Source organism: Mchenga conophoros, linkage group LG7, assembly GCF_057382185.1.
Source record: "Mchenga conophoros isolate Kocher_MC1m ecotype Shallow Benthic linkage group LG7, M_conophoros_male_GT1.1, whole genome shotgun sequence".
NCBI classification, from domain to species: Eukaryota; Metazoa; Chordata; class Actinopteri; order Cichliformes; family Cichlidae; genus Mchenga; species Mchenga conophoros.
The window spans coordinates 49,802,291-49,827,786 of record NC_140532.1 but is presented as its reverse complement, the minus strand read 5'-3'; the positions used below and the strand labels follow the sequence as shown (position 1 = coordinate 49,827,786).

At 40.1% G+C, this 25,496-nt stretch overlaps 2 protein-coding genes across 2 annotated transcripts in view; one reads left to right on the top strand and one right to left on the bottom strand.

Annotated features, from left to right (window-relative positions):
- The first annotated feature begins 5,276 nt into the window (after positions 1 to 5,276).
- pstpip2 (proline-serine-threonine phosphatase interacting protein 2) lies at positions 5,277 to 17,481 on the top strand. The gene is made up of 14 exons (XM_085279920.1): positions 5,277 to 5,413; positions 6,200 to 6,300; positions 7,904 to 7,978; positions 9,719 to 9,753; positions 9,862 to 9,968; positions 10,053 to 10,115; positions 10,723 to 10,821; positions 11,520 to 11,565; positions 11,857 to 11,936; positions 12,019 to 12,117; positions 13,044 to 13,140; positions 13,243 to 13,327; positions 14,504 to 14,541; positions 15,473 to 17,481. Exons 1-14 carry the CDS (start codon positions 5,378 to 5,380, stop codon positions 15,526 to 15,528), a joined length of 1,017 nt encoding a protein of 338 aa, XP_085136046.1. The 5' UTR covers positions 5,277 to 5,377; the 3' UTR covers positions 15,529 to 17,481.
- Positions 17,482 to 17,483: 2 nt separating this feature from the next.
- The window catches only part of dhx29 (DEAH (Asp-Glu-Ala-His) box polypeptide 29), a 13,837-nt gene continuing 5,824 nt past the window's right edge, over positions 17,484 to 25,496 (bottom strand). Inside the window, exons 11-28 of the mRNA XM_085279918.1 lie at positions 24,997 to 25,386; positions 24,657 to 24,923; positions 24,428 to 24,571; positions 24,164 to 24,340; positions 23,683 to 23,823; positions 23,404 to 23,548; positions 23,161 to 23,281; positions 22,989 to 23,073; positions 21,162 to 21,250; positions 20,519 to 20,647; positions 20,245 to 20,320; positions 19,937 to 20,161; positions 19,531 to 19,667; positions 19,178 to 19,268; positions 18,772 to 19,074; positions 18,540 to 18,671; positions 18,016 to 18,112; positions 17,484 to 17,745 (exon numbers count right to left, since the gene is read on the bottom strand). Coding sequence (XP_085136044.1) covers positions 17,690 to 17,745; positions 18,016 to 18,112; positions 18,540 to 18,671; positions 18,772 to 19,074; positions 19,178 to 19,268; positions 19,531 to 19,667; positions 19,937 to 20,161; positions 20,245 to 20,320; positions 20,519 to 20,647; positions 21,162 to 21,250; positions 22,989 to 23,073; positions 23,161 to 23,281; positions 23,404 to 23,548; positions 23,683 to 23,823; positions 24,164 to 24,340; positions 24,428 to 24,571; positions 24,657 to 24,923; positions 24,997 to 25,386 — 2,805 coding nt within the window. The 3' untranslated portion in view covers positions 17,484 to 17,689. The remainder of the gene's footprint in view (positions 17,746 to 18,015; positions 18,113 to 18,539; positions 18,672 to 18,771; positions 19,075 to 19,177; positions 19,269 to 19,530; positions 19,668 to 19,936; positions 20,162 to 20,244; positions 20,321 to 20,518; positions 20,648 to 21,161; positions 21,251 to 22,988; positions 23,074 to 23,160; positions 23,282 to 23,403; positions 23,549 to 23,682; positions 23,824 to 24,163; positions 24,341 to 24,427; positions 24,572 to 24,656; positions 24,924 to 24,996; positions 25,387 to 25,496) is intronic.

Here is a 25,496-nt window from a genome sequence, read left to right as displayed (position 1 = left end):
TTGGTGTTACACTCGTTGTTTTCATGCCTGCTACCACAATTCAGAATGTCTGCTGTGGGCACAATAGCTGTGGATGTGGAGTTAGAAACCCTTTTTAATCTAGTCATAAGTTTGCTTGGCGTCAGCTGCTCTTACAGAACCTGACACCAGCTGTCTCAAGTAACTAAAAACACAACGCTTATACTATTTAATAACAGACCCACCATCAGTAAGCCTTCTAATTCAGTTTTAACCATTTTCTGATCATAAAAAATGTGCATTGTTTGTATTCTTAACTACATTCACAAACTGCTTTCTGTCATAGCCACCATACAAACAGATACTACACATGACCAAGTAATACATTTACTGAATGTATATCTTTTAATGAACTGTTCATGACACACTTCCACTTATGCTGACATTTTTTAAATGCATTTTAAGTAGATTCACAGAATTTATAGATTCACAAGTGTCATTTCCTTTAGGTCCAAGTCAGTTAGTCTAAATGTCACACCTTAACCTATAACAGAGCCAACATGCATGAATGTCCACAGATAGTATACGGTGTATATACATGTGACAATCATCATCTTTAGCAGATATCATCCATTCTGAAGCTCCTGTTCGATCCAGTTCGTCACCGATCTGTATCAGCGGATCAACAGCATCCCACAAGTTTTCCTCTGGAGAGCTCCCGTCTTCCTTTTTGAGTCCACTGCCAGTCCAAATCCAGCGACTCCAGCAAGATGTGTCCACAAACATATGTACATCCCACTTACGGCTACCATATTGCCACCAGTTATGAGTCTATATATGAGACCCGTCTTTAATGTTAGGCTCACGGCCAGTCAGATTTACAGTACACGCTTCCTCTTGATGAGCTCTCACATCATGTCTCACTTGACATTTGCGACAGTCTTGTAGTGCTTGATAAGTATTTCCAGCAGTTTGTATTTCCAGTAGAGTTCATCACCGGCTTTACGAAGCTCGCGTGCGCAGAGTTCAACAGCGGCAGCTGCTCCTGAGGGTCTGTCTGAGGGAAGAAGACATCGGTTAGATCATATCAGTCGATTGCTCGCAATCTGTTAGTAAACTATCGGGCTTAACTAAAACTTCCTCAATCAGATCGGTTTATATATTCACCTTTGCTGGCCATTTTCTCAACGATAATAGTCCGAAAACGAGAAGCGCTTCACGGGATCGTTTTGCTTCTTCAGTGTTGAGACTTGATGTTCAGGAACAGGTTTGACCTATTGATAGCCCAGACTGCCTTTTAAGCATGCTATACGTCACACACATGCTCAGAAAGAAATCCCCCGTTGGTCACGAGTCAACTTCTTCCTCCTCCTACTTTGTTTACGAGCGTCTACAATCAGTAGTGTTAAAGGTTAAAATGGTTAAAACTTAGTATGTTTGCACTTTACTAAAGATATATACCCTGCCCTATTTTTTTTCCCGATAGTCACATTTAAGTACATTTAAGAATAACACAGAGAATAGAAATGGACACGTACATATGTTTTTAAAAAAGTCAGAAGTCTCAGAATGAGCTCATAACCAAATGAAATAGAAAGAAAAACAACATCTGAACCAGTTCCACCGTGTCACACGAAGCAACATTTCATCAGACCAGTTTGTTGACTGCAAAAAGCTCACAAACCAACCATAAAGAAAACAGTACAGACTGTACGACAACAGTTCACAGCCACACTTTATGTCCTACCTGGCCGATAAGATTAGATATTTAAAAACAGTATTCTTTTCACCATGTACAGGACAGATATCATTGGACGTATTATATAAACACAAACACAGAATATTTAAAATAACAAGCTGCAGAAAATGTTTCTTTTACATCAAAACCTTGCATTAACCGGTGTCACGCAAGTTTCCGTGACTGAATTAATGCAAAAACAAACAAGGCCAACACCACTCTAATCACGTTACACACACCAGGCACGTGACCTGTTTACACTAGACGGTGATGAAAAACTTGGTGACGTGGAAGACAAAGATATGTGCATTGCGCTTCTTCCTTAAAAGTGCACTATTTGCATTTGTGCTTAGTACAAGCACCATGAACTTGTTTGGGCATACCTTCTCCTTTCGTACGAAATGGGAAGTACGATAGTCGTATCACCTGACCACCGACGCTTAGAGAGTTGCAGTATTATTTCTTTATTTAAGGAAAAAGTATTTACTTTTGAGAACTGAGTCTAAACTTTAAGATTAAGAAATTTAGATTATTGAAAGTGCCACAATATAAATGTTTAATGTATGTGGCATCTTGGGTCTGTTAATACCATGCATTTACGCATGCAGACAAGGTCAAGACTGCCTGTGAAAGGTCAAAGCGAGTATCAGAGTAAGGAAGAAAGTTAAAGTGACTTTAAACGTGACGTGGTTGTTGGTGTCTGACGGGCTGGCCAAGAAATTTCAGACACTGTTGATCTACTTGGATTTCCCCACACGCCACCATCTCTGGAGTTTTAGTAAGAAAAACAGAAAATATCCACTCAGCTTAAAGCAAAAGAGGAAATTTCGGCCTCAACTCCCAGTGGCTTGCCATGATTAGACAGCAGAATATTCGAAAACTGTTGCCTGGCCTGAGTCTCGATGACCACAGTGTACCAATCTTCTAATCCTGCTTCCAGCCTCTATGCCACAAATAATCAATAAAGCCACACTGAAGGCAACTAATGAAGTTTCAGCTAAGTATAAGTCAGCAGTTTAGCCAAGTGGCTGCCAAACACATGGTGGGCCTCCCTTTAAATGGTCATGTAATTAAGAGCAAATTTAGATTAAGAGCAAATTTTAAATTACATTTCTGCATTAAAAAAAAACATATAGAGAGTGAAAAATTATGTACGATATATTTATGGTGAATTAAAAGCCGAATTATACATGGTATATTAAAATGTCCTCGTGCTACCTAAAAACAGGCTAAAATCACCTAAAAGCATCACATCATTTTAATGTCACTGCTTATAGCAGAAACAGGCATGTATTAGTATAGTAATATAGTTTGTATACACTTGTATAATTCTATGTATATTTTTTATGTCTCTATATATAATACTTGTATGGCAATAAAGCAATTTTAAACGTTAGATGGAAAATGTCTTTATATTTTAATTACTGTACCGCTACTATTATTGTACTACACTACTATTACTGTAAACATACTTAAATGGGGGAACTCTAAGTGGCACCACTGCACATTTCACACATGCTGCTAGTTGTCCACAGAGCTCAGAAGTGACATGGTTACAGCAGGTGTGTCGCTGCTGCTGATAACAGCATTGTTAAATATACTGGCCTTTTATTGCCGTGTCCTTAAGGTATATGTTTTGAATGTAAATCAACAGGCTTATCATGGTTTCTCTCTTGTGCAGTCTTGTGACCTTTTGTATGAAATTTTTTGTTGTTGTGCAACATCTCTGAGAGGAAATCACCCCATTAATGTTCCACTTCATGGTTGGGGTGTGTGTGAATGACGTTGCTTTGGTGGAAGTAAATAAATAAATAAATAAACATTGGCTTTTTGGGGCTTTCATGGGTAGGTTTGAAGTCGGTGCTTGTGTTATTTGTGATGGGAGCAGGTAGCTTGTGTGAACAAAAAAGGGAGTTGACAGGCTTTGACCTTTGTTTGTGTAAATACTGACAAAAGAAGAGTACACAGATGTGACATTAATAGTCAAGCTGTTCTTTAAATAAGCCATTCATGCCATCTGGGTTGAAGTAAATTCAGATCATTTAATGTAAAAATTCTTAGGAAATGTGACTTTACCTAAAGGTATGCATATATGTGATGGGGAAAATCTGAAGTGGCATGTTTTAAAATTTATGAGAATAGGACGTCATAGCTCGTTTACTGAGACTCGTGTAAACACTTCAGTAAAGTCTGCTTCAGTTACTATCGTCACATATTCAGAGGTATTCAGGTAGAAAGAGGAGAGGCTCACCCACCTGTTCTGACTTGGTGCAAAGTAAACAGTAACTGCAGCTGTGATACATACTGTATATGTGAATTTTTGCGTGTATTCATATAAAAACATTTTTTACCCCTGGTTTTGTGTGTTCATGTTCTGTTCTTTTGTATAATTAATCTATTTGTATGTTGTATATTCATTGTTTGTTCAGTAAAGTTCATTTATTTAAAAAAAAAAAAAAAAGTAACTGCATCTGCGTAAAAGCGAAATGTTGCCCTCTGCTGTCCGTGACCTGAAGTACAACGTAGTTTAAAAAGAAAATGATAAACGAGAGTTGTGTGTCGCTACAGTTAATATAATTACGTATGATCAGTGCACCCTTACAACCTTTGAAAAGTAAAACTAAAGCCAACTCAGCTAACTGATTAACTTATTAAATGAAATTAATTAATAACTGAAGTTCCTCTGGTTGTTGACTGTTAGTTGTACGAAACAAAGTGAATACGCCACCTTGTGATGGGCAGATAATAATGATAAATAATTAGTTCTTTTTTTCCTTTCTTTTTAAACGGTGAGGATATTTGTCCTTTTTGCCTGATGGCCCGTCCTATACTCCACATGCACATGTAGAATGATAAGAACTCTTGTGCCTTTAATGTGCACAAGACACAAGAACAGAATAAAGCCCAGCTACAAAAACCACGACACAGATAAAACCAATGAAATAAAATAAAATCATAAATATGATTTCCTATCTGGTTTCTGGTTATTTAGGAGTTACACAGTGTAATAGCCACCGAGATAAAGGATCTAAAGGGATGGTTCAGTCCTGCACCTTGGGACAATGATGAATTGTCCATGAAGCTGAAGAGGTTGTTCATTAACATGGGCTATTTTTGATCTTTAGCAGCGACAGGTTCATGGACAGTTAATCCATTACTGTGCTACTGCTGGTATTACAGTACTGCAAGGTTTTCCTGTTTGTCTACATTGTGTTTATTTAACAGCTCTATTTACCGATTACGTTACAAATTAGGATTTCATGTTGTCTTACAGTGTACTACTTTTGTTTTATTTGTTGTTAGGGATAAACCCCCTCAAATCAACTACTCAAATCATGTTGTATTTTCTTGTTGATGTTCTTCTTCTTCTTCTCCTCATCATTATTATTATTATTATTATTATTATTATTATTATTATTATTATTATTATTATTATTATTATTATTCTCTATCATCGGACCAGTGTATACCATCTGTAAACACTGTAAGTACGCCCATCAGCCATCAGATGGCGGCAAAAATCAAGCTCAGCGCAAGAGGTTTTTGGCGCTCCAGTTGTCACGTGAGTGCGCGTGCGCCACTTTGACGGGCTTCGTGTAGCTGCCTGACAGTCGGCTCTTTCTCTTACATGGTCAGTGTGTGTTTGCGATAAAGCACCTGTCTGTTGCCTGCTCCATTTACATGATGAAGAACCTTCATTTTAAGGATTTCTTCTGGGTGAGTTTTTTTCTTGTCCTTTTTGTTTGTTTGTCTTTCTATGAAGTCGTGATTGGAATTAGAAACATTTTATTTTTTGATTCAGCTTCAGATGGTTTAATTAAAAAAATTGTATTTTTGTATTGTAATAATTATTAGAAACGGGAATCCTGTTGAGGGATCTAACGTTTGTAAAATAGTATGGAAACAGGAGCATCAAAACTAAGCTATTAAAAACAGTTGACATGAACTGCTGGGGAGTTTTTGATAAGCATTCACGTGTAATCAGACCGATATTTTATCAGATCACGTTTCTCTCTCTGCAGTGTAAATAGTGTAAATGTCATTTCCTTTAGTGGAGTAAAGAGTAAACTTCATAATCCAGCAGATTAGAGTGGAAATACTGAGAGTACCAATAACTTTGCTTCTACGCAACATAAGCAAATATGTGTAGTTAAATTTCACTACAGGATTTTTTGCATTGTCTAAATACGGCCTGATATGGTGTATTTTAAACCAATAAAAAGTCTGGCAAGTTGATTACAAGCTGTTGCCCTCACCTTAACTAAATTACAGAGATGCCTAGTCCCAAACATTAATTAAACTCAGAGTCAATTATTCTGAAGCTACAGTGCTCGTTTATGTCTGTAGGGATGTTTAAACAAGTTTAGCCAGTCTGGCTGTCTTACAGTTAAGACCTGGGTGTGGGAGAAGAGGTAGCAGAGGTACAGCTCTCTGTTTCTTTTAGGATATGTGTTTTGCTGTAAAACTGTCTGCTGTAATACTGTCTGTGCATCTTGCTGACAGAACTCGGACCTGACCTCCACTGTCGGGTATGATGCCATCATTCAGTATCTCAATGATGGCAAGAGGACATGCAAGGAGGTGGAGGATTTTATGAAAGCCAGGTAATGTCGTCATCCTTATATGTAATAATGCACAACTGATGGGATGTTTGGCTCTAACCGAAGTCTGCAAAACTGTGTTCAAGCTTTACATTTACAGGCCAGTTGTTGCCAGCGATGTATAACTGACTGCAAGATAGATAGATGTAGTGCACGTTTTGGCTGCAGGCATGCAATTATGATAAAGAGAGTGAAAAGAAAATAAACTCTGAGAACGACAAGTGTAGTGGAGGAGGACAGCATTTTGAGATTAAGGACAGTACTGGAATACAACGAATAAAGTTGCCTAAAAAAGTAAATTTTTGTTGCTATAATCGAAAACAAAATCAGATGAATACATATTTTGATTATGAATTATATAGTCAGTGTAAAAGCTTTTGAGGAACTTTAGAGAGGTTATGGCACGAGTTTTTGATTAGTGAGGATTATTGTGACTTGCATTGTTGTCTTAACAAAGAGGAAACACAAACACGTCCTACCGTCTTGTAATTTGTGCAAAGGGCACTACTGCGGTTATATGATTAAATGCCAGAAAAGTAGTACAATTCTGCTTTCTAAAAATACTCCAAGGTTAATTCTGCGCACTGGAATGATGTGACGCATCAGGTTTTATAATAGAGACGTATAACCTTTCACATCTAATCATTAATTCCTCTTATAATAATTAATCTGTCCGTGCTCTCCCACACACACATGCACACAGCAAAAAAACAAAAACACCCCACACATATAAAAGTCCAGTGTGTAGTCAGAAACGTGACCTAGTGAGGTTAATGCTATGAAAAAAGGAGGATATTATGCCACAACACAACTGGACGTTTCCTAATTTGGGACTCACCATTTTTAAACCGCAGTGGTTTAAAAAATATTTGTGGGAAGATTTACCAAAATAAAAGTAGAGTAAGGAAACACGGTCAGAGTGAGGTGTTTTGTGGGAAACGGCGGCAACAATCGAATTCTTTCAGCTTTCAGTTATGCAAAAGCAAATTCTTCAGGACACCAAAGAGCAGCCACGACAGCCCGCCCTCCTTAACTATATCTTGATCTGTTGTTGTGTAATTATATTTGAGATGTGTTAGCGTTGCATTTTACTTTAAGTCTCCTATTAGCATTGCTTAGCAAATTAAACAAATTGTAAGCGGTCAGCACTATAGCATTGTCATGCATTTGTATAGTAAAACTGTATTCAGTTGTATATTTATATGTATGTTTTTTAATATTTATCATTGTATAATGCATATTAGAATTGATTAATTATTTTCCATTTACTTCTCCAACATTGCTTAAATGTGCCTGTCAAAACTCTTCAGGGAAAGAACAGACTCCAATTATAACACCACACATGTAAATGTTGTCCTGTCTTTTTTGTATCAGTTAATAATTTAATATGGAAATTTATAACTTCTGAAAAATACTGATAGTGAAGCCTAAGGGATGTATAAATGTAAATTTGTGATTAAGCATTACCTTTCAGAGATGTCTAGTATGGGTTTTGCATGTAAATTCATATACAGTCTGTTGGCCGGCAGACTGCTCTGTTTGTTGGCCGAATCTTTGCATGTATGCTTTTACGCTGCCCTCACTCTCAATTGGTTGTTTCTTTCAGGGCATCAGTTGAAGAGAAGTATGCCAAAGAACTCCTTAGTTTGTCCAAGAAGGTGTGTGGACACAGTGAGATGAAGTAAGCGACCTCTGTGTTGATATGCTGTTATTATGTGCTGTATTTACAGGAAGCCTCACCCCTTCTAATGCATGAGTAGGTTTCTGCAGTACTGACACAGTACCTTGTAGTCTGGACTCAAGTGTAGTGCAGAAAGTAAGGTCAAAGAAAACAATGAGTCTAGTCACCAAAGGTTCTTGTTGTTGTTCTCAGTCTGTTTCACAAGTTGAATTTCGAAATTAAGTTTGAACTTCTGTAAAATTGACAGTTTGGTTCTTAATGTTGATGTAGTCAGATTTTATATGACACCACTACCACGATCTTTTATTAGCAAGCCTAGTTCCTGTTTAATGAGTGCTCGCACTCATTATAGGAAGGAACGACTTAGCTACATAATTTACTTCTTGAAATCATAGTGCATTATTGATAGACTCATCTTTTAAAGATGTCCTATCAAAGGACTTACTTGAACTGCATTAAAGGCATTTTTCATCCATGTTTTTACAACAACCTTGAGATCAGTTAGAACGAGACAGAATCGATGTGCTGTCAGGTTGTACTTTCATTGTTCTGATAGTTATTTACAGCATTTCAGTTGATTTATTCTAGACAAATGAATTGGTGTTGTTTTTTTAAGAGTCAGACAGAACTGTCTGACTCACATTTCTATAATTAAAATAGTAAAGATGTCGCTGATTCAGAGGCCTGCCAGCCAGTTTCACTTTAGGGGGTGAAAAGGAAGAACTGTATAGAGAAAAATGTTATTCTTATTTGGCAAGTGAAAAATAACAAATTATAACTTTTTAGACAGAATACACAATTCATAAGACTATTTTAAGACCAGTCATATCACAAACTACGACTGGTATCAAATTACATGTATTATGTATTTAAAAGTAATTCATTAAACTTAGTAATTCTTTTAGAAAACCTCCACAAGACTTTTCCTTCCTCTTTTAAAATGTGAACATTTTATTTTCTCAGGTTTGCTTGCTTGTTTGCACCATAGATTGTGATATTTTAAATCCTGTGCAAAGCTTATTTAGTTCTTCTTCTTCTTTTTTGGAGTCAAACGTAACTATATTTGGACAAGAAGATGGTATGCTAAATGCTACATCTCTGCTTGCAAGATGCACCAATAGACTATGTGGGTGCATTGGACAGACACGCATACATTTAGATTAGCCACATCAAGTTTATTTTATTTGCATGGCATGTTTAAAACAAAAGTAATAACAGAAAAGAGCAGGTTGTCTTTAGGAGGACCTCAAAGACCTAGAGGTATAAAGACATTTGTGATATATTGTGAAGCTGATCCACAGAGGGCTTTAAAAATGAATAAAGAATATTTAAATAAATCCTGTATTTCAGAATCAATTCAATTGTACTGTCAACTGAATTAAAACAGGACTGCTGTTTTATCTTTATGTTAACTTGAGAAACTCAGAGTTGCAGTGTTTTCTACACAAGACATGATAGAGCTGTGGATGAGTGTTTCTAAGTACCACCGAGGTTCTTCATTGGGCTGTCAAGTGTGTCAGGTAGCTAGTATCATCTATGTAAAAGTGAATATTGTTTTTATCAATGCTAGAGCCACAGGGTGACATGCATAATGAGAAAAGAAGAGGTCCTAAAATGGATCCTTGAGGAATGCCATATTTGATAAACCATTGATCATAGTCCAGGATGCATGATTTGTATTTGCAAGCTCCAACACCAAAAATTCAATGTGCAGAATAATGTCTTCTTCTGCTTTTTCAGCACATTAAAGAGATCCCTGGACATGTTGAAATTACGTAAGCACTTTTTTTCTTACCTTAATCATGCCTGATTCCTTAATTACCCTAATCCTTGACTATAAAATCTATGATGACTGCAATCTGAAGTATGCTTTCGCCCTGCAGAGACTGAACAAGTGAGTCTGTCACATTTACAACTTGCCCAAAACATGAGGGAGGAGGCCAAGAAACTGGAAGACTTCAAAGAAAAGCAGAAAGAAGCTAGGAAAAAGGTTTTTATTCACATTGCAATTCACTGAGATGTTGAATGCATTCAGGTAATATATTAATGATGATGCTGAACTTTGTCATTTTAGGTAGAACAACAAATGGATGCTCTCCACAAACAGAGGTCCTCACAGTACAAGAAGACAATGGATGTAAGTAAAAATAAAAATCTTCAAAGACCAACCAGGACTGATGACTTTTCTGCAAGAACATTTTTGCTTCTTTTAGTTGTGATAACAAAAACAATAGCTTGATATAATTAGTTCGTGGATTCAGTCACATGAAGTAGCTGCGGTGATTGGTCTGCAAAACCAAAGTCAAAAACACTTCTTTATTCAAATTTTAAGGTTCAAAAGCTGCAGTCCTAAGCTCGTGTTCTGTCCCGTGTTTAGTAAAATGAAAACCAGAAGTATTTAAACAATGTGGCCCCAAGCAGATCTCCCATTGGTGAGTCACGTAAGATGAGTTTCAATTGTGTTGTGAAAATGCCGCTCTTATCCTTTTGCTGTTCTTCCTCTTTGGTGGGGGAAGTTGTGTTTACCAGTCTGGGAAGTGAGGAGCAGGGCAGCATTTAAAACCATTAAAATCTTTTCCAAAAGTAGAAGTGCTTGTCATCTCTGTGACAATAGAAATCAGATGGTGGCACCAAAAGACATGGTCTCTATAGACTGACTTTATTTATATATTTGGGGAATTTCTTTTTTTTCATCAAAGTGTCAAAATACACTATTAAAGTACCTACTGTGGTTTTGTCTCAAGTCAAAGAAGACTTATGACCAGAAGTGTCGAGACAAAGAAGAAGCGGATCAGAACGTGAACCGAAACACCAACACCAACAACACCAAGCACATGGAAAAGGTACTGTGACAACAGCAGTCACCTGCACTGATCAGTATCTAATGTGATATAAATGAATGAAGGGATAAATGCTAAAGGCATTATATCATTTATTGGCCCCAGTTTTGGACTTTGAACCTTGAAATCTCTTTGAACTCTTACACATATATATGTACTTGTATTTGCTGCTATGACTTTCACTTATTTAAATCACTGGTCACAATTTCAAGAGGCTTTATTATTTTTTGAGTCGCTGAGACATCAATTGGAGTAAAAGTCTGTGTGTGAAACAGAGTACAATAAAGCAATCTATGTGTGAGTGGGAGGGGGTAGTTGTGGCTTGTGGTAAATAAACGCCTTGAGCCTTCAGGGTAGAAAAGAGCCGTGTAAGTCCCAAACATTTACCACTGGAGTGCTTATTTCCGTTTTAGAGGTGTTGTTGTTAATGCCCATTTTTAAGGTGTCAGCAAAACATATAACTGTACTTCAGAAAGCCTCAGTACTTAACAAGGAAGATGCAGACTGATGAACACATGGTTGCAAATGAAACAATAGTGTTTAGTGAGAAAAAGATACCCTTACTGGTTCTGACCCTCAGACTTCTGTTTATTATATCAGCTCATTGGTACAAAAAAAACAGGAATAATGTCTGTATGACCTTCAGTAGAGGGCTTTTCTCATTTTTAATATCTCATTCCTCCTTTTTTGTCATGTTTCAGCTCTACGCAAAAGCACAGCAGGCAAAACAGAACGCAGAAGAAGCAGGTAAGAAAGCAAACAACAGCAGGACGGAATGACTTAGCCTTTCGGTAACCCATTCACACACACTGTGATGATGCTAGCATCTTGGTCACGTCACCCCTGTGTGCTTAACTTCAATATGGCAACATCTTCATAGTGACCATGCTGGCATGGAGAGATTAAGTTTAGCATTACACTATAGTGCCAGTGTATAGCCTCACATAACTGGAAGCATAGCCGAACGTGGCTTAAATATTCTCAGTTAATGCGCTGAGTTTGCTCATTTATACTTTTTATACTGTCTTCAATTTACAGACAGGTTATACCAGCAGAATGTCACTACACTGGGAAAGATTAGAGATGACTGGATAAAGGAGCATATCAAAGCCTGTGAGGTGAGACAACAACCTTCAAGTTCTAACAAAAGCACACATTATGGAAATGGGCCGAGTGATTTTGTTTTTGTTGGCCCCTTAGATGTTTGAGAAGCAGTCAGTGGAGCGGATCAACTTTCTGAGAAACACAGTCTGGACTCACCTCAACCAGTTATCCCAGCAATGTGTGACCAGTGACGAGGTAAAGTTTCCAGTTGCCACGATCACTATAATCAGTATTTTTATATAAAGAGCGGGTTGAATGGTGGGAAATATCAGGGAGGTTGGTCATAAGGCCACTTTAGCGTCTCATTTTTTTGATTCTACAGCTTGTGACTTCGCTGTCTTGGCTTTAGCCCACTGGTTTTATGAACCTCCAACAACTGTTTTCAGCTGTACTACTTGGTCACACATTATAATATGACCCAAGAAAGGGGGGAATTTTGTTTTGTTCTGGACACTCCTTTTCTTTCAAAAGGATTGTACAGGAAAGCAGTGACTCCTTTCCTGTAACCTGGAAGTTTGGCAAGATTAATCCACTGATGTATAATACAATATACATCTTCCAATGTATGGAAAAATATTGATTGAATTTCCGCAAAATTTACAAGAAATTATCCAACACTAAATTACCTATCTATCCATCCATCCATCCGTCAGTCCATTCTCTTGGACTTATCCAATTCAGGATCACTGGAGCGTATTCCAGCTATTATAGGGCGAGAGACGGAACACCCTGAACAAGCCGCCAGCACTTAAGCAGTATTTATACTCCAAAATACCCCAAATTTAGGCTGCACTTTAGTATCACAGCTGGACTACTTAAATTTAACTATTAAAATGACTCAATATGTACTTATTTCTTCCTTGTTGTAAAAGACATGACATAATCCGTTATCTGCTTATACAGATACGCTAATCTTAGTATCTGCATAAGCACAGACATTTAACACATTATATTTATACAGTCCGTTTTGCATTTTATACCATGTTCTGCTCTCTGTATGTGTAAAAAACACAGTTATTTGCGGTTTAAGGTTCTTGGGCAACTTCATATATTTATATCTTTGTTGTGAGTTGCTTGGACTCTGAGCTTGTTTTACTGTCTTTTTTTGCATGTTCGCATAGCTCTATGAGGAAGTGAGGAAGTCACTAGAGCAGTGTGACATCCAGGAAGATATTGAACACTTTGTAAACCTCAGACAGACTGGTGATAAACCACCAGGTAGGACTCAACGACAGCACTGTATTTAAAGAGCTTCTTATCTAACAGCACAGTCTCATGAGTTACCAAAATGTCACCAATTTCCATCTTCCTCTCTAACAGTTCCGGTTGTGTATGAGAACTTCTATAGTGGTCAGAGATCTCCAACTGGAGCACCATCCTTTCGAATGCCTCCACCAGTCAACAGGTATGAAAGAGAAGGATTCCAGCAAAGGGTGCCGCCTGCCTCCTAACAGCATGGGAAATAATTCTGTGATCCTCTGCTGAATTTGTTTGCTCACTTAAAATTTGTGGTAGTAACTTTAATGGAGAGAGACACATTATCAACAGGCAAACATGACTTAGTGGAGACGTTTCTTGTAGTTGGTCATCACTCTCTAAATCTAAATCTAAAGCAGCTCAAAGCTTCAGCTTCCTCCAAAGATTTTCTGTAGGATTGAGGTGGTTACCTCTTTATGGCCTTAAGTTTAGGGTCACTGTCACGCTGGAATCCATCCACAGCCTTCAGTGTTCTGGCTGAGGGAAGGAGGTTCTTGTCCAAGGTTTTTCGGTACATGGTCGCATTCATTGGCTCCTCAATGAGGTGAAGTCATTGTGTACCCTAAGCAGGAAAACAGCCTCAAAGCATGTTTCTACATCAGTGCTTGACTGTGGGGATGGTGTTCCCTGGGTCATTTCTCCCCAAGCCATCTCTGAATCATTTAGATGTTCACCGGGACAGGCCTCTACATGCGTCTTCTCCAACAGGGAGACTTTGCACTGTAAGATCTCAATCATTACAGCGTAGTGTGTAACTAGTGGTTTTCTTGGTGATTGCCTTCAGATCGTTAACAAGCTTCTCCCACGTAGTTTTGGGCCGATCCACCACCTTGCTCGTCATCATCCTCACCCCATGAGGCAAGATCTTGGATGGAGTTTCAGAGCGAGGGCGACTCACTAAGCTGCTTGCTGTTGGTCTTGTAGCCCATTCCAGCCTTGTGCAGGTCTACAGTCTTGTCCCTGATGTCCTTTGGCAGATCTTTGGTCTTGGTCATGGTGGTGGGGAGATTGGAATGGAATAAAACTGATTCTCATAAGTAGTTGAGATCAGGATTATCTGTAGTTGACTGATTAGTTGGTTGCTTGGTTGTAATCTGTATGCCACATTGACACACAGTGGGAGGTTTTGGCTTTTTGGTTGATATTCTGCATCTCTCCATAAAAATGAGAAACTTTTCATTTCTTTGGAAGTGAGCAAACATACAAATTCAGCAGGGGATCAAATAATTATCTCTCTCACGCTGAAACCTGTTTTTCTACATGTGCAGAGCATTGTTGGGACACCTCTGATTCTTTGCTTTTTTTGCTCATATTCACTTTGCAGGAGGGGACCATTACCTCTGCCAACACAGAACAGTAATGGTATGTTTGCTTTATTTGTATTTAAATACAGTGCACTATCAAAGTAGACTACCAACCCTCAAAATTATCTACTGTCCAGAGACCCCAAAGGTCCCAGGTTCACTCATCATGTGAGCCTATGTACATTGATTTGTTTCAGTTACTGAAAGTACTCCAAGCTCCAGTCAACAAATATTTAATATAAAATTATCGAATGTTGTTCTTTTTGTGTGATCACAGCCAAACTTAAATTTAGAGCATACGGTCACAGAAATTGGAGTCCAAGCAAGCATTCAGAAATTGTTAAACAGTTTTCCAAACTGTTGCCAGTTGTACTGAGTTCCTGGGGAAATAATGAAAATTGCACCATCAGTCATTTTTACAAGCATAATATATATATTTTTTTAAATAGTTAAAAGCCCAATGAAAGGTCTTGTTTTATTAAGCACACAGTCGGTTGTCTCGACAACATCTACATTCCTAAAAATTGAGGCCTGCATAGTGAATCTTTAGGGTTTTTGTTTTGGAATACCTAAATGTGGTCACATTGTGGGCACAGTTTACCTGCTGCAGTGTTCATCGGGCAGCACAACAGCTTCACAGGCCACAGCTTTTACATCAATGTGCCAAACCAGCCAGTTAAGACATCTGCTTTAGTGTGGCGTAAATGTAGGGCCAAGCCTGCATTCCAGTCACATTTTACTTTGAGTAGAGCATGCTCAGTCAGCACTGAAATTAGAACTTTGACCTTGTGTTGTTGTGTAGCTTCCACACAGAAAACTGTAGGTCATAATAACCAGGAAATCATACAGGTATCTTCCAAACATGTTCTATTTGCATTTTATGTATTTGTGAATGTTTGAAACTGAATATTTGTGTATTTCCTTTGATCCATGCTTCTGCTTTTTACACTTAAACGTTAAATGTTTTTTAATGTTTGCTTTTATTGCAGATGATTCGCACTACTCAACAGTGGAGGACGCAGGCTACAGTGTTATCCAGTACTAGCACACATATCTGCAGGAGGCATTACTGCACACACTGTGGACTGTTCTTTGTGTTAAACCTCAGGGTTACTTTGTACTTCTCCTCACTTCCTCTTTTTTGATTTCCTGTAAAAAGAAGGTCATACCAAAGAGGAAAACGTGTGTCATAAATGCACATAGAGTTTTAGGTTTAAGTAATAGTGAACATTTTATTTTGGAGTACTTGATTCTGTTTTTAAAAGTAGAACAGACTTAAATGGTGATGCTTTTGCAGTACGTTAGTGATAAACATCTACAGCTGTATTGTCGAATTCCTGTATTAATGTAGGGGCTCATTGTGCTGACAGACAGCCTTTTAATGTGTTGGTGTCACGCAAGGTTCTTTCTTCTACATGACTGCGTCACATTTTACTTTTAGTTATTTAAAAAAAAATAGTCTATTCATATTTCAAACACAATAAGATCCTGTGTAATCTAGGTTTCATTTCCCCTTGAGTATGAAAGTGTCACGTCAGCTGACAGGTATACGAGAAAGCCTCATGCACACATAGTAGACACACCCTAGTCAAGTGCAACCTGCACCCAACACTTTTTCAGACAAGGGTTAAAGGTTTTATGCTCTGAACCAACATTCCTGTTATTAAAATGTGTGTGATGATGATTTATAAAATATTTCTGAATATTGGAGGAGGATTGTAATAGTTTCACTGTGTTTTTTTTTTCTTCTTCTGCCCATATTAACGACTTTTTGTAGCAAAAAGTAAATAGATAGCATTTGATTCTGCTGTTGGTTTTTGTTAAAGACATTGTTCTTCACTGCACTTCTTGAGACATTTTTATTCATTAAACAGTGTTTTTACAATACTGTACAAAAATCTTCAGACACCCCTCATTTCTTTACATTTAATAAGTGCAACAATTTATTTAAACGTGTGCAAACAAACATGGAAATAAAGCGTACAATTCTAATGGCATTTATTCAACAAGCCTGAACTCTTTTAGTCAAAATTGCTTCTAGTTTCTTTAAGTAGTCTACAGGAACAGTTCTCCAGGGTTCTTGAAGGACATTCAAAGCTCTTCTTCAAATGTTCACTGCCTTTTCTTCTGTTCTCTCTCAGGATGATCCCACACTGCTTCAGTAATGTTGAGATACAGGCTCTGGGGAGGCCAATCTATGACTGTTAGTGGGCATTTTTATGTCCAGGCATGCTTTCACTTCAGTGGCAGTGTGTTTAGGATCACGTGGTTGTGTTTGTCATGCTAAGAGATGAAGCTATTGCTGTCACACTCTTTATGTAGTATTGCGTTATTTATTGAAATCTGACTGTACTTTTCTACATTTTTAATCCTGTCAATTTTTGCATTTTTTTTTTTAACAATGGTTAAAAGATGCAGCTCCAACGATGACAGACCCTCAACTGTGATATACAGGTGGTTGTAGCCACCTCTCTCATCTTGATTCCAGTTTTTGTGCAGTTTGGCACACCTCAGCCTTTTCTCCCCATTCCCTTCCTTAAGAAGGACTTCTTGACAGCCACCAAGACCATTCCTGATGGGGCTTTGGCAAACAGTAGATAAATCATCTGAAGATCCCTCTCGTCTCCTGTGTCAGCTCTTTGGATCTTGTCGTATTCTAAGGACATGACTCTCAGATACTGTTAATCTGCTGTAGATAGTTTTTATACCTGCAACTGCTTTTGTCCTCCTCTGTACAGTTTTCTATATATGCCAAGTTTTCAGCAAATAGCTCTTTGGGTTCAAAAACACTATTTTATGCCTGTTACCGGTAATCTGTGTTTTCTTTGGCATTTTTTGTAGATTCGACTACAGAAATGAGAGGTGGCTCAAGGCTTTTCCACAGCACTGTAAATTGAGGCTCTTTCTGATCCCTGTGTTTATACAGGTTGTATGTTAGCTATAATATTTTCCCATGATCATCATCCATGACAAAATAACCATTTCAAATATAAAACAAATCAGCTTTATTTTATTTGTGGTCTTGTTTGCTTTTTTTTCCCGTACATTTCAACATGACTTTATGCATCTCAAATTGTACAGTCCTCCTCAATGTGAGTAAAGAGTTCCTGGGAAGGGTCACTTCCTCTGTCCACTGGCTGCTACGCATCGTAACGGTGTTTATTCTGCATGGTGGAGTGGGGTTCAGATCCTCAGTTGCTTTGTTGTTACGCAGCATACTCTGACTTGATCAGATCCAGAATTATCCGGATTGTCGCCTCACCTACATCAAGAACACTGAGTTAGATCTGTCTGTATGTAGCTTAGCTAAGCGATTAAACAATTAAATGTTTCCAGAGCAGCTTGGGCACAATTTTAGTCACTGCTAGTTTAATTCCATTTCCACACAGCAATATGTGAAGAAAACTCAAATGAAAAGACAAAATTCAACAATACACTTGTCTGTATCTCAGTATAACGACTCATTTCCTATGTACTATGTACATTATGTGGTGACAAAGACATTTTTTGGTGATAGAATGTGTCGGTTTACCCTCCAAATTCATCCTCGGGTTCTCCAGCTTCCTTTCAAGCAAAGAGTCCATCAACCTTCTCAAGTGTTTGAAGATCACACCGATCCGCACAGGAGCCTTTTAACGAGAGCGACACAAAGAGAACTTAATTCTGCAGCACTTTTCAGTAACACAGTTTAGATCTGCTGATCTAAACTGCTGGGAAACAACAAACTGAGGCAACAGTTCACACAATCTCACCAAAATTAGACAAAAGCTTGCAACAGCAGAAATTGAGAACAGACGGGCAGCATTTTTCTATTTCTACTTTTGCAGATGGTAGGGTCAAAATTTGGTGCGAACAACACCAAAGCATGGTGGTGATGTGATGGTGTGGAGGATATTTTGTACCATCAGTGTACCATCTTCTGTTGAACATACCATGTCACAAAACTCAAATCATCAAACTGGTTTCTTGAACATGACAATGAGTTCACTCTACTCAAATTGCCTCAAATGGAAGCTATATTAAACTAATCCTAAAGTAATCCCCGTGACCTCTGACCTGGAAATGAATCCATCCATCCAAGGTGATGAGCCTCTCTCTGTGCTGAACATCAATGTCGCCTCCAAACAGCAGCATGGGGAAAGGAGAAATCAGAGTGGTGTCTCGAAGGTAGATCTTGGTGTATTTCACCTGCGGATAAAAAATACGAACATGTTTTTAAACACAAGTGTGAATCACTGATAAGGCCTTCGCACACGCGTGCACACACACACACACTCTTCATCCATACCTTCTCCTGGTACAGCAGCCAGCCGTGCGTCTGCAGGTTGCGGTTAACAGAGGAAAAGTGGACCTGAGCCTTGCCCTGAGGCGTCTCCACTGTGCAGGCCACGCGCTCAAGCACGTCCACAGAAGGGGTACATAAAACCCGGGCCACGTTGTCATAGAGTCCAGCAGTCAGCACAGCATTCAGGACAGAGATCTGCTGCTTGGACATAGAGGCCGCCTGCGGCTTTAAGCTGGAGGAGGACGAGGAGCGAGACGACCAGAAACCCACCTGCTCCATCATCTTCATCAGCTCGCGCTTCACATCCTGCAGGGAAGATGGAGTCAGCGACATGGAATTAGATGGAAGAAGAAAAACTAATCCTAATAAAAAATGAAGTAATGAACGTGCAGTGGACTCGAATCTTTACCTCTATTGTAATGAGAGCCGTTCGATTAAGAAAATGTTTCCTACAGTAGGACATTTCTCCTCTCGAGCCGTCAGTCTGTGAGTTCTTCCACCTGAAAGTATGATGATGGACACAAGTAAGTAACAAATAGCCTTCCTGAATGTCCTGACTTTTATCGTAATGGGCCTCCTGGCTTCTTTTCAGGCTGCTCTTTTAATAGATGTAGAATGTCTCCTGATGACTCACAACCACAAAGAAATCTAAAATAATGCATATCTAATGTTACTGTCAAAGAAAGGAAATGATTCCCGAACATTTCCTCTAATAAAATTATTAAACCCACGCCTTTTTAAAATCTTCAGACTGGTTCGTACCCCAGGTATGCGTTGTAGATGGTCAGGTGATCGGAGTTGGCTATTGCCAGTGCAGCTTTGGCCAGGTTCGCTTCTTCTTTTCTATTCATTGGTGTGAAGAAAGGAGACTTCTCTGTGATGGCTGCCGCGATGATTGCCTGAAACAAGTCTCTAGTTAATATTAGTTGGAAGATATGAAACAAAACAGTTCAGCCTGACACATACGGGATCACTACAGGTGATCCCGTATGTGTCATATCCCGTATAAGTCACTTGAAAATGCTACGTCCAGATGAACAGAATCACCTTTTGGAGATTTATTTACCTGGATGATTGAAAATGCATTAAGACGTTTTAAAACAGTTCAACAAAACAAGATGTTATCCTCACACGCTTGGAACCAACCACACAGCACAGTTAGACTTACTATGGGCTCCAGGCAGCCCAGGATGGCTCCGTAGATGAGCATCTTGCCGATCTTCACGTTAACCGGCAGGCTCGCCAAATGGTGTCCAAGAGGGGTGAGGATGTGATCATCAGGGTGACACGCTCCGATCTTCCTCAGCAGGTTTACAGCATTGCTGACCGACTGGGGCTGAGGAGCATCCAGGGCGCGGCTCAGAAAGTCCTCCGGGGAGCCGTACTGACATTTCTACCGGACAGGAGGAAGAGGAGTCAAGTGATTTCCCTGTGTGGGAATTTTTGTTTCTGTGTGAATCAGAACGGTGTAGATACCATGATATGGAGACAAAGCTCCTCAAGTGGGACCCGCAGAATCTCTGGAATGGAGTAATCCATGAAGATATCAAACCTAAATTTAGGAGGGTGTTAAAAAAAAAAAAAAAAAAAAGAGCACAACAAATTAGCACATGACCTAAAACTGGAAAGGTTTTGCTTACTGTCTTTTCTGCTGACTGCATTCTTGATAAGATGATATAAGGAAGTATTTCTTGCTTTCTGGACTTGGTTCCATCCAGCTCTCTGCATTAGTGGACGATGAGCTTCATACCTGTATTTTGGATAGAGCCTGAAGCAGAAGCCATTTCTGACACGTCCTGCTCTTCCCTGCCTCTGGAGGGCGCTGGCTTTGGAAATAAACGTTTCCACCAGGGAACTCATCTGGCTGCTCTCGTGATACCTGAAAGACGACGACAGAGTGGAGTTAGTTATGTCTATGCATGTAACACACAAGCAGGTACTTATTATTCATGTTTGGGTCATCTTTTCCTAAAAATTCCTAAATGACATGATACAATAAAATCTGGTTGAGAGATTTGGGGTAATTTTTTTGTTTATTATCTAGTGCCACGTGGTCAAAAACTGTCCAATATCTTTATTGTCTTCCCACTAATAAAAAGACAACCAAACTCCAACAACGTTGGGACTCTGTGTAAAATTTAAATAAAAAACAGAATTCAAGGATCTGCAAATCTCATATTTGACCGTATAAAAGATTTCAAATGTTGGTACATTTCTCCAATTTAAACATTTGTTTTCTCTGTTCTATTGTGAATAAAATTGCAGCTTTATGAGATTTGTAAATCATTGCATTCTTTTTTGTGATTTTTTTACATTTTGCACAACTTTCCAACTTTTGTGGACTTGAACATACTGGACAAGATCCATTTCTGTTGCTGTTCTTGAGGTCTTACTTATTTTCTTTGGTCTTCCCAGTGTCGATGACGAACACAACATCAGGAATCGTCACACCTGTCTCGGCAATGTTAGTCGACAACACTATCTAAAAGTGACACAAAGCAGAGACAGGATTTTTGTTCTGTTTAACACATGGAAGGATCAGTTATGATGCGAAATACAATTCACATAATACAGTGGGGCAAAAAAGTATTTAGTCAGCCACCGATTGTGCAAGTTCCCCCACCTAAAATGATGACAGAGGTCAGTAATTTGCACCAGAGGTACACTTCAACTGTGAGAGACAGAATGTGAAAAAAAAATCCATGAATTCACATGGTAGGATTTGTAAAGAATTTATTCGTAAATTAGGGTGGAAAATAAGTATTTGGTCACCTCAAACAAGGAAAATCTCTGGCTCTCACAGACCTGTAACGTCTTCTGTAAGAAGCTTTTCTGTCCCCCACTCGTTACCTGTATGAATGGCACCTGTTTGAACTCATCATCTGTATAAAAGACACCTGTCCACAGCCTCAAACAGTCAGACTCCAAACTCCGCCATAGCCAAGACCAAAGAGCTTTCAAAGGACACCAGGAAAAGTATTGTAGACCTGCACCAGACTGGGAAGAGTGAATCTACAATAGGCAAGCATCTTGGTGTGAAAAAATCAACTGTGGGAGCAATCATCAGAAAATGGAAGACATACAAGACCACTGATAATCTCCCTCGATCTGGGGCTCCACGCAAGATCTCATCCCGTGGGGTCAAAATGATCATGAGAACGGTGAGCAAAGATCCCAGAACCACACGGGGGGACCTGGTGAATGACCTGCAGAGACCTGGGACCAAAGTAACAAAGGTCACCATCAGTAACACACTACAACGGCAGGGAATCAAATCCCGCAGTGCCAGACGTGTTCCGCTGCTGAAGCCAGTGCATGTCCAGGCCCGTCTGAAGTTTGCCAGAGAGCACATGGATGATACAGCAGAGGATTGGGAGAATGTCATGTGGTCAGATGAAACCAAAGTAGAACTTTTTGGTATAAACTCAACTCGTCGTGTTTGGAGGAAGAAGAATACTGAGTTGCATCCCAAGAACACCATACCTACTGTGAAGCATGGGGGTGGAAACATCATGCTATGGGGCTGTTTTTCTGCCAAGGGGACAGGACGACTGATCCGTGTTAAGGACAGAATGAATGGGGCCATGTATCGTGAGATTTTGAGCCAAAACCTCCTTCCATCAGTGAGAACTTTGAAGATGAAACGAGGCTGGGTCTTCCAACATGACAATGATCCAAAACACACCGCCCGGGCAACAAAGGAGTGGCTCCGTAAGAAGCATTTGAAAGTCCTGGAGTGGCCTAGCCAGTCTCCAGACCTCAACCCCATAGAAAATCTGTTGCGGGAGTTGAAAGTCCGTGTTGCTCGGCGACAGCCCCAAAACATCACTGCTCTCGAGAAGATCTGCATGGAGGAATGGGCCAAAATACCAGCTACTGTGTGTGCAAACCTGGTAAAGACCTATAGTAAACGTTTGACCTCTGTTATTGCCAACAAAGGTTATGTTACAAAGTTTTGAGTTGTATTTTTGTTATTGACCAAATACTTATTTTCCACCCTGATTTACGAATAAATTCTTTACAAATCCTACCATGTGGATTCATGGATTTTTTTTTTCACATTCTGTCTCTCACAGTTGAAGTGTACCTCTGGTGCAAATTACTGACCTCTGTCATCATTTTAGGTGGGGGAACTTGCACAATCGGTGGCTGACTAAATACTTTTTTGCCCCACTGTATTTCCTTGACTGTTTCTATGATTGTAGAACATTTTGAAGTACCTTTCTAACCCCACTAGGGGGCACTGTAAAGGCAGCGGCCTGATCCTTCGATGAGAGGGTCGAGTGTAGAGCAACAATCCGGTACCTTCAAGACAGACAAACGTGACAGTGAGGCAGGGGGAAGTTTGTGTCACCACTTCTTTTAGATTACTGATCAGTGCGTGCACGCCACCTGGTTTTATCCCGAAACCTCTTGTCTGAGGACAGCAGGTCGAACAGCTGCTGGATATGAGCCAAACCTGGCAGGAACACGAGAATGGCTCCATCCACATCCACAAACTGTGGAGCTTTGTCTGGCAGCGGCACCAACAGCAAAACAGGACAAAGTTTTAAAAAACAAACCAAACCCCGGATATTTCATATTTAATATAGAGAACATGAATGAATCTGTGACAAATGCTGCCAGTTTGTGTACCTAGGTAGTCTATGAGGTCAACAAGCAAGTCCATGTTGATCTTATTAGGGTTCATATACTGCAGCACATGTCGGGTCCGGCTGCTGAAGTGGTCGAGGTCAGGACCCAGGTCCCAGCCCGAGGACGAGTCCCTCACTATCACTTCCTGGAACAACGGGGTGCACATTGATGAGCTCATACTTAGGAATAATTTACAGGACAGTGACAGTCCACTCTTGTTTCAGAGTCCTGGTGAGGCATAAAAGGACAAGACAAAATGGTAAGGATAGCCGACATTACCTGGTGCTGCAAAGTCTTGCCACCTTTTTGTGTGACAGAGATTGTCACTTCCTCTTCTTCTTCAAGAATTTTCTGGCTGTACTCTGAGTCCTTTTCTAAGACGTATCCCGTCTGCTCCACTATGTCCTCCAAATGAAACACCTGAAGGAATAAACAAAGACTCCCCCTTGTAAACAAACGTTTTAGAGCAGCGGGTGAGTGGGACTGAAATGGTAAGGATATCCACTCTCGCTGACATTAAACGGAGACAAGAGTAGAAAAAAATCTTTGAAAGCCTCAAGATTTACAGCAACTAAAAGTTTAGAGATACTCTGGTCATGCCTAAGGTCAGAAATGACAGACAGCAGAATAACAGGAAGGATAGGCTAACAAGACAACTTCATAACTTACGGACTTAAAAAAGAAAAGTCCTCCAGTGCTTATACCCCTGGAGTCCACGGTTGGATGCTGAATGAAAACAAACTGGTAAAGCTTGTCTTACCTCCACTGGGAAGGTCCTGCCAGGAATGCTGATCACTGGGCAGCGGTTGAAGTAGTTGGAGAACTTGTCACAATCCACCGTGGCACTCATGAGGATCAGCTGCAGATCAGATCTCTTCATCACAACATCCTTTAGGATGGTTAGCAGGAAGTCTGACTGGACACTGCGCTCATGGACCTGAGAGGATGGAGTTTAATATGCTGAATTAGAAGAAGAAGAAGAAGGAGGATGAGAAGAAATGCATCCATAGCTGTAAGTAAGTACCTCGTCTACGATGATGTGAGTGAGAGAGGTGAGGTGCCGGTCGTGCTGTAGCTTCCTCAGCAGAACTCCAGTGGTACAGTACAGCAGGCGCGTCCAGTCTCCGGACTGATTCTCCATCCGGATCTGGTACCCGCACAATGACGACTAAATTCAAGATGAAACGGGGTCAGTACGGCAGGCTACGGTGTGATAAACATGTAGAAAAAAAGAAAAAAATAAGCATTTTCACCTTTGACCCTGGTCCATCCTCACAGCCTAGCTCCTGGCTGACTCTGCACGCCAGACTCATGGCAGATATTCTGCGTGGCTGAGTCACCACGATGTTGCAGGGCTGTGCCGCTGTTCCCCCGGTCAACAGGTCCTCCAGGAGGAACTGAGGAATCTGAGTGCTCTTCCCACTACCAGTCTCGCCGGCCACCACCACCACAGGGTGGCGCTGCAAAGCCTCAAGGACTCGATGTCGGTGCTGAAAGACGGGAAGCTGCTCTCGCTCTGCCTTGAAGGTGGGACGCACGTTTAATAACACGGCTTCATTCAGTACAAACGTGGAGAAGTTAAAGCGTATTTACCTGCAGTTTGCGGGCGAGCGGTGACTTCTTCAGCTTTAATAAGAGCTCTCTGGCTGCCTCCAGATCAGCTACCTCCCTCCTCCCACCTCTTTTCTCACTCTTGTCCTCCTGCTCTTGTCTTTTCTCCCCGATATCGAGACCGGCCAAATTCTCCCATGATTCTTCTGGCTCTTCATCACCATCTGCGCTCGATGCATGCTTACCTTGGGACTGAGACTCCTGCCGTTGGCTCTGGTTCTGCTGCTGTTTGAGTCTGGTCAGCAGGCGGGAGATGAACTGGTCTCGAGGTTTGTTGGCAGCAGTGCGGCTCTCCTCCTCTTGCTGCTGCTCGCTGTCTCTCCACTCCAGCCACACATCTCTGTAGGTTGGAGGAAGCAGCTGGTGCACCGACTTTGTGAGAGAATAACAGGGGAGAGAATTCACTGCGCGCACATAAGACGAATAAAACAAAGCCAAAATGTAGCAGGCCAAACCCCTAAAACTACTGCATCATGTACGCT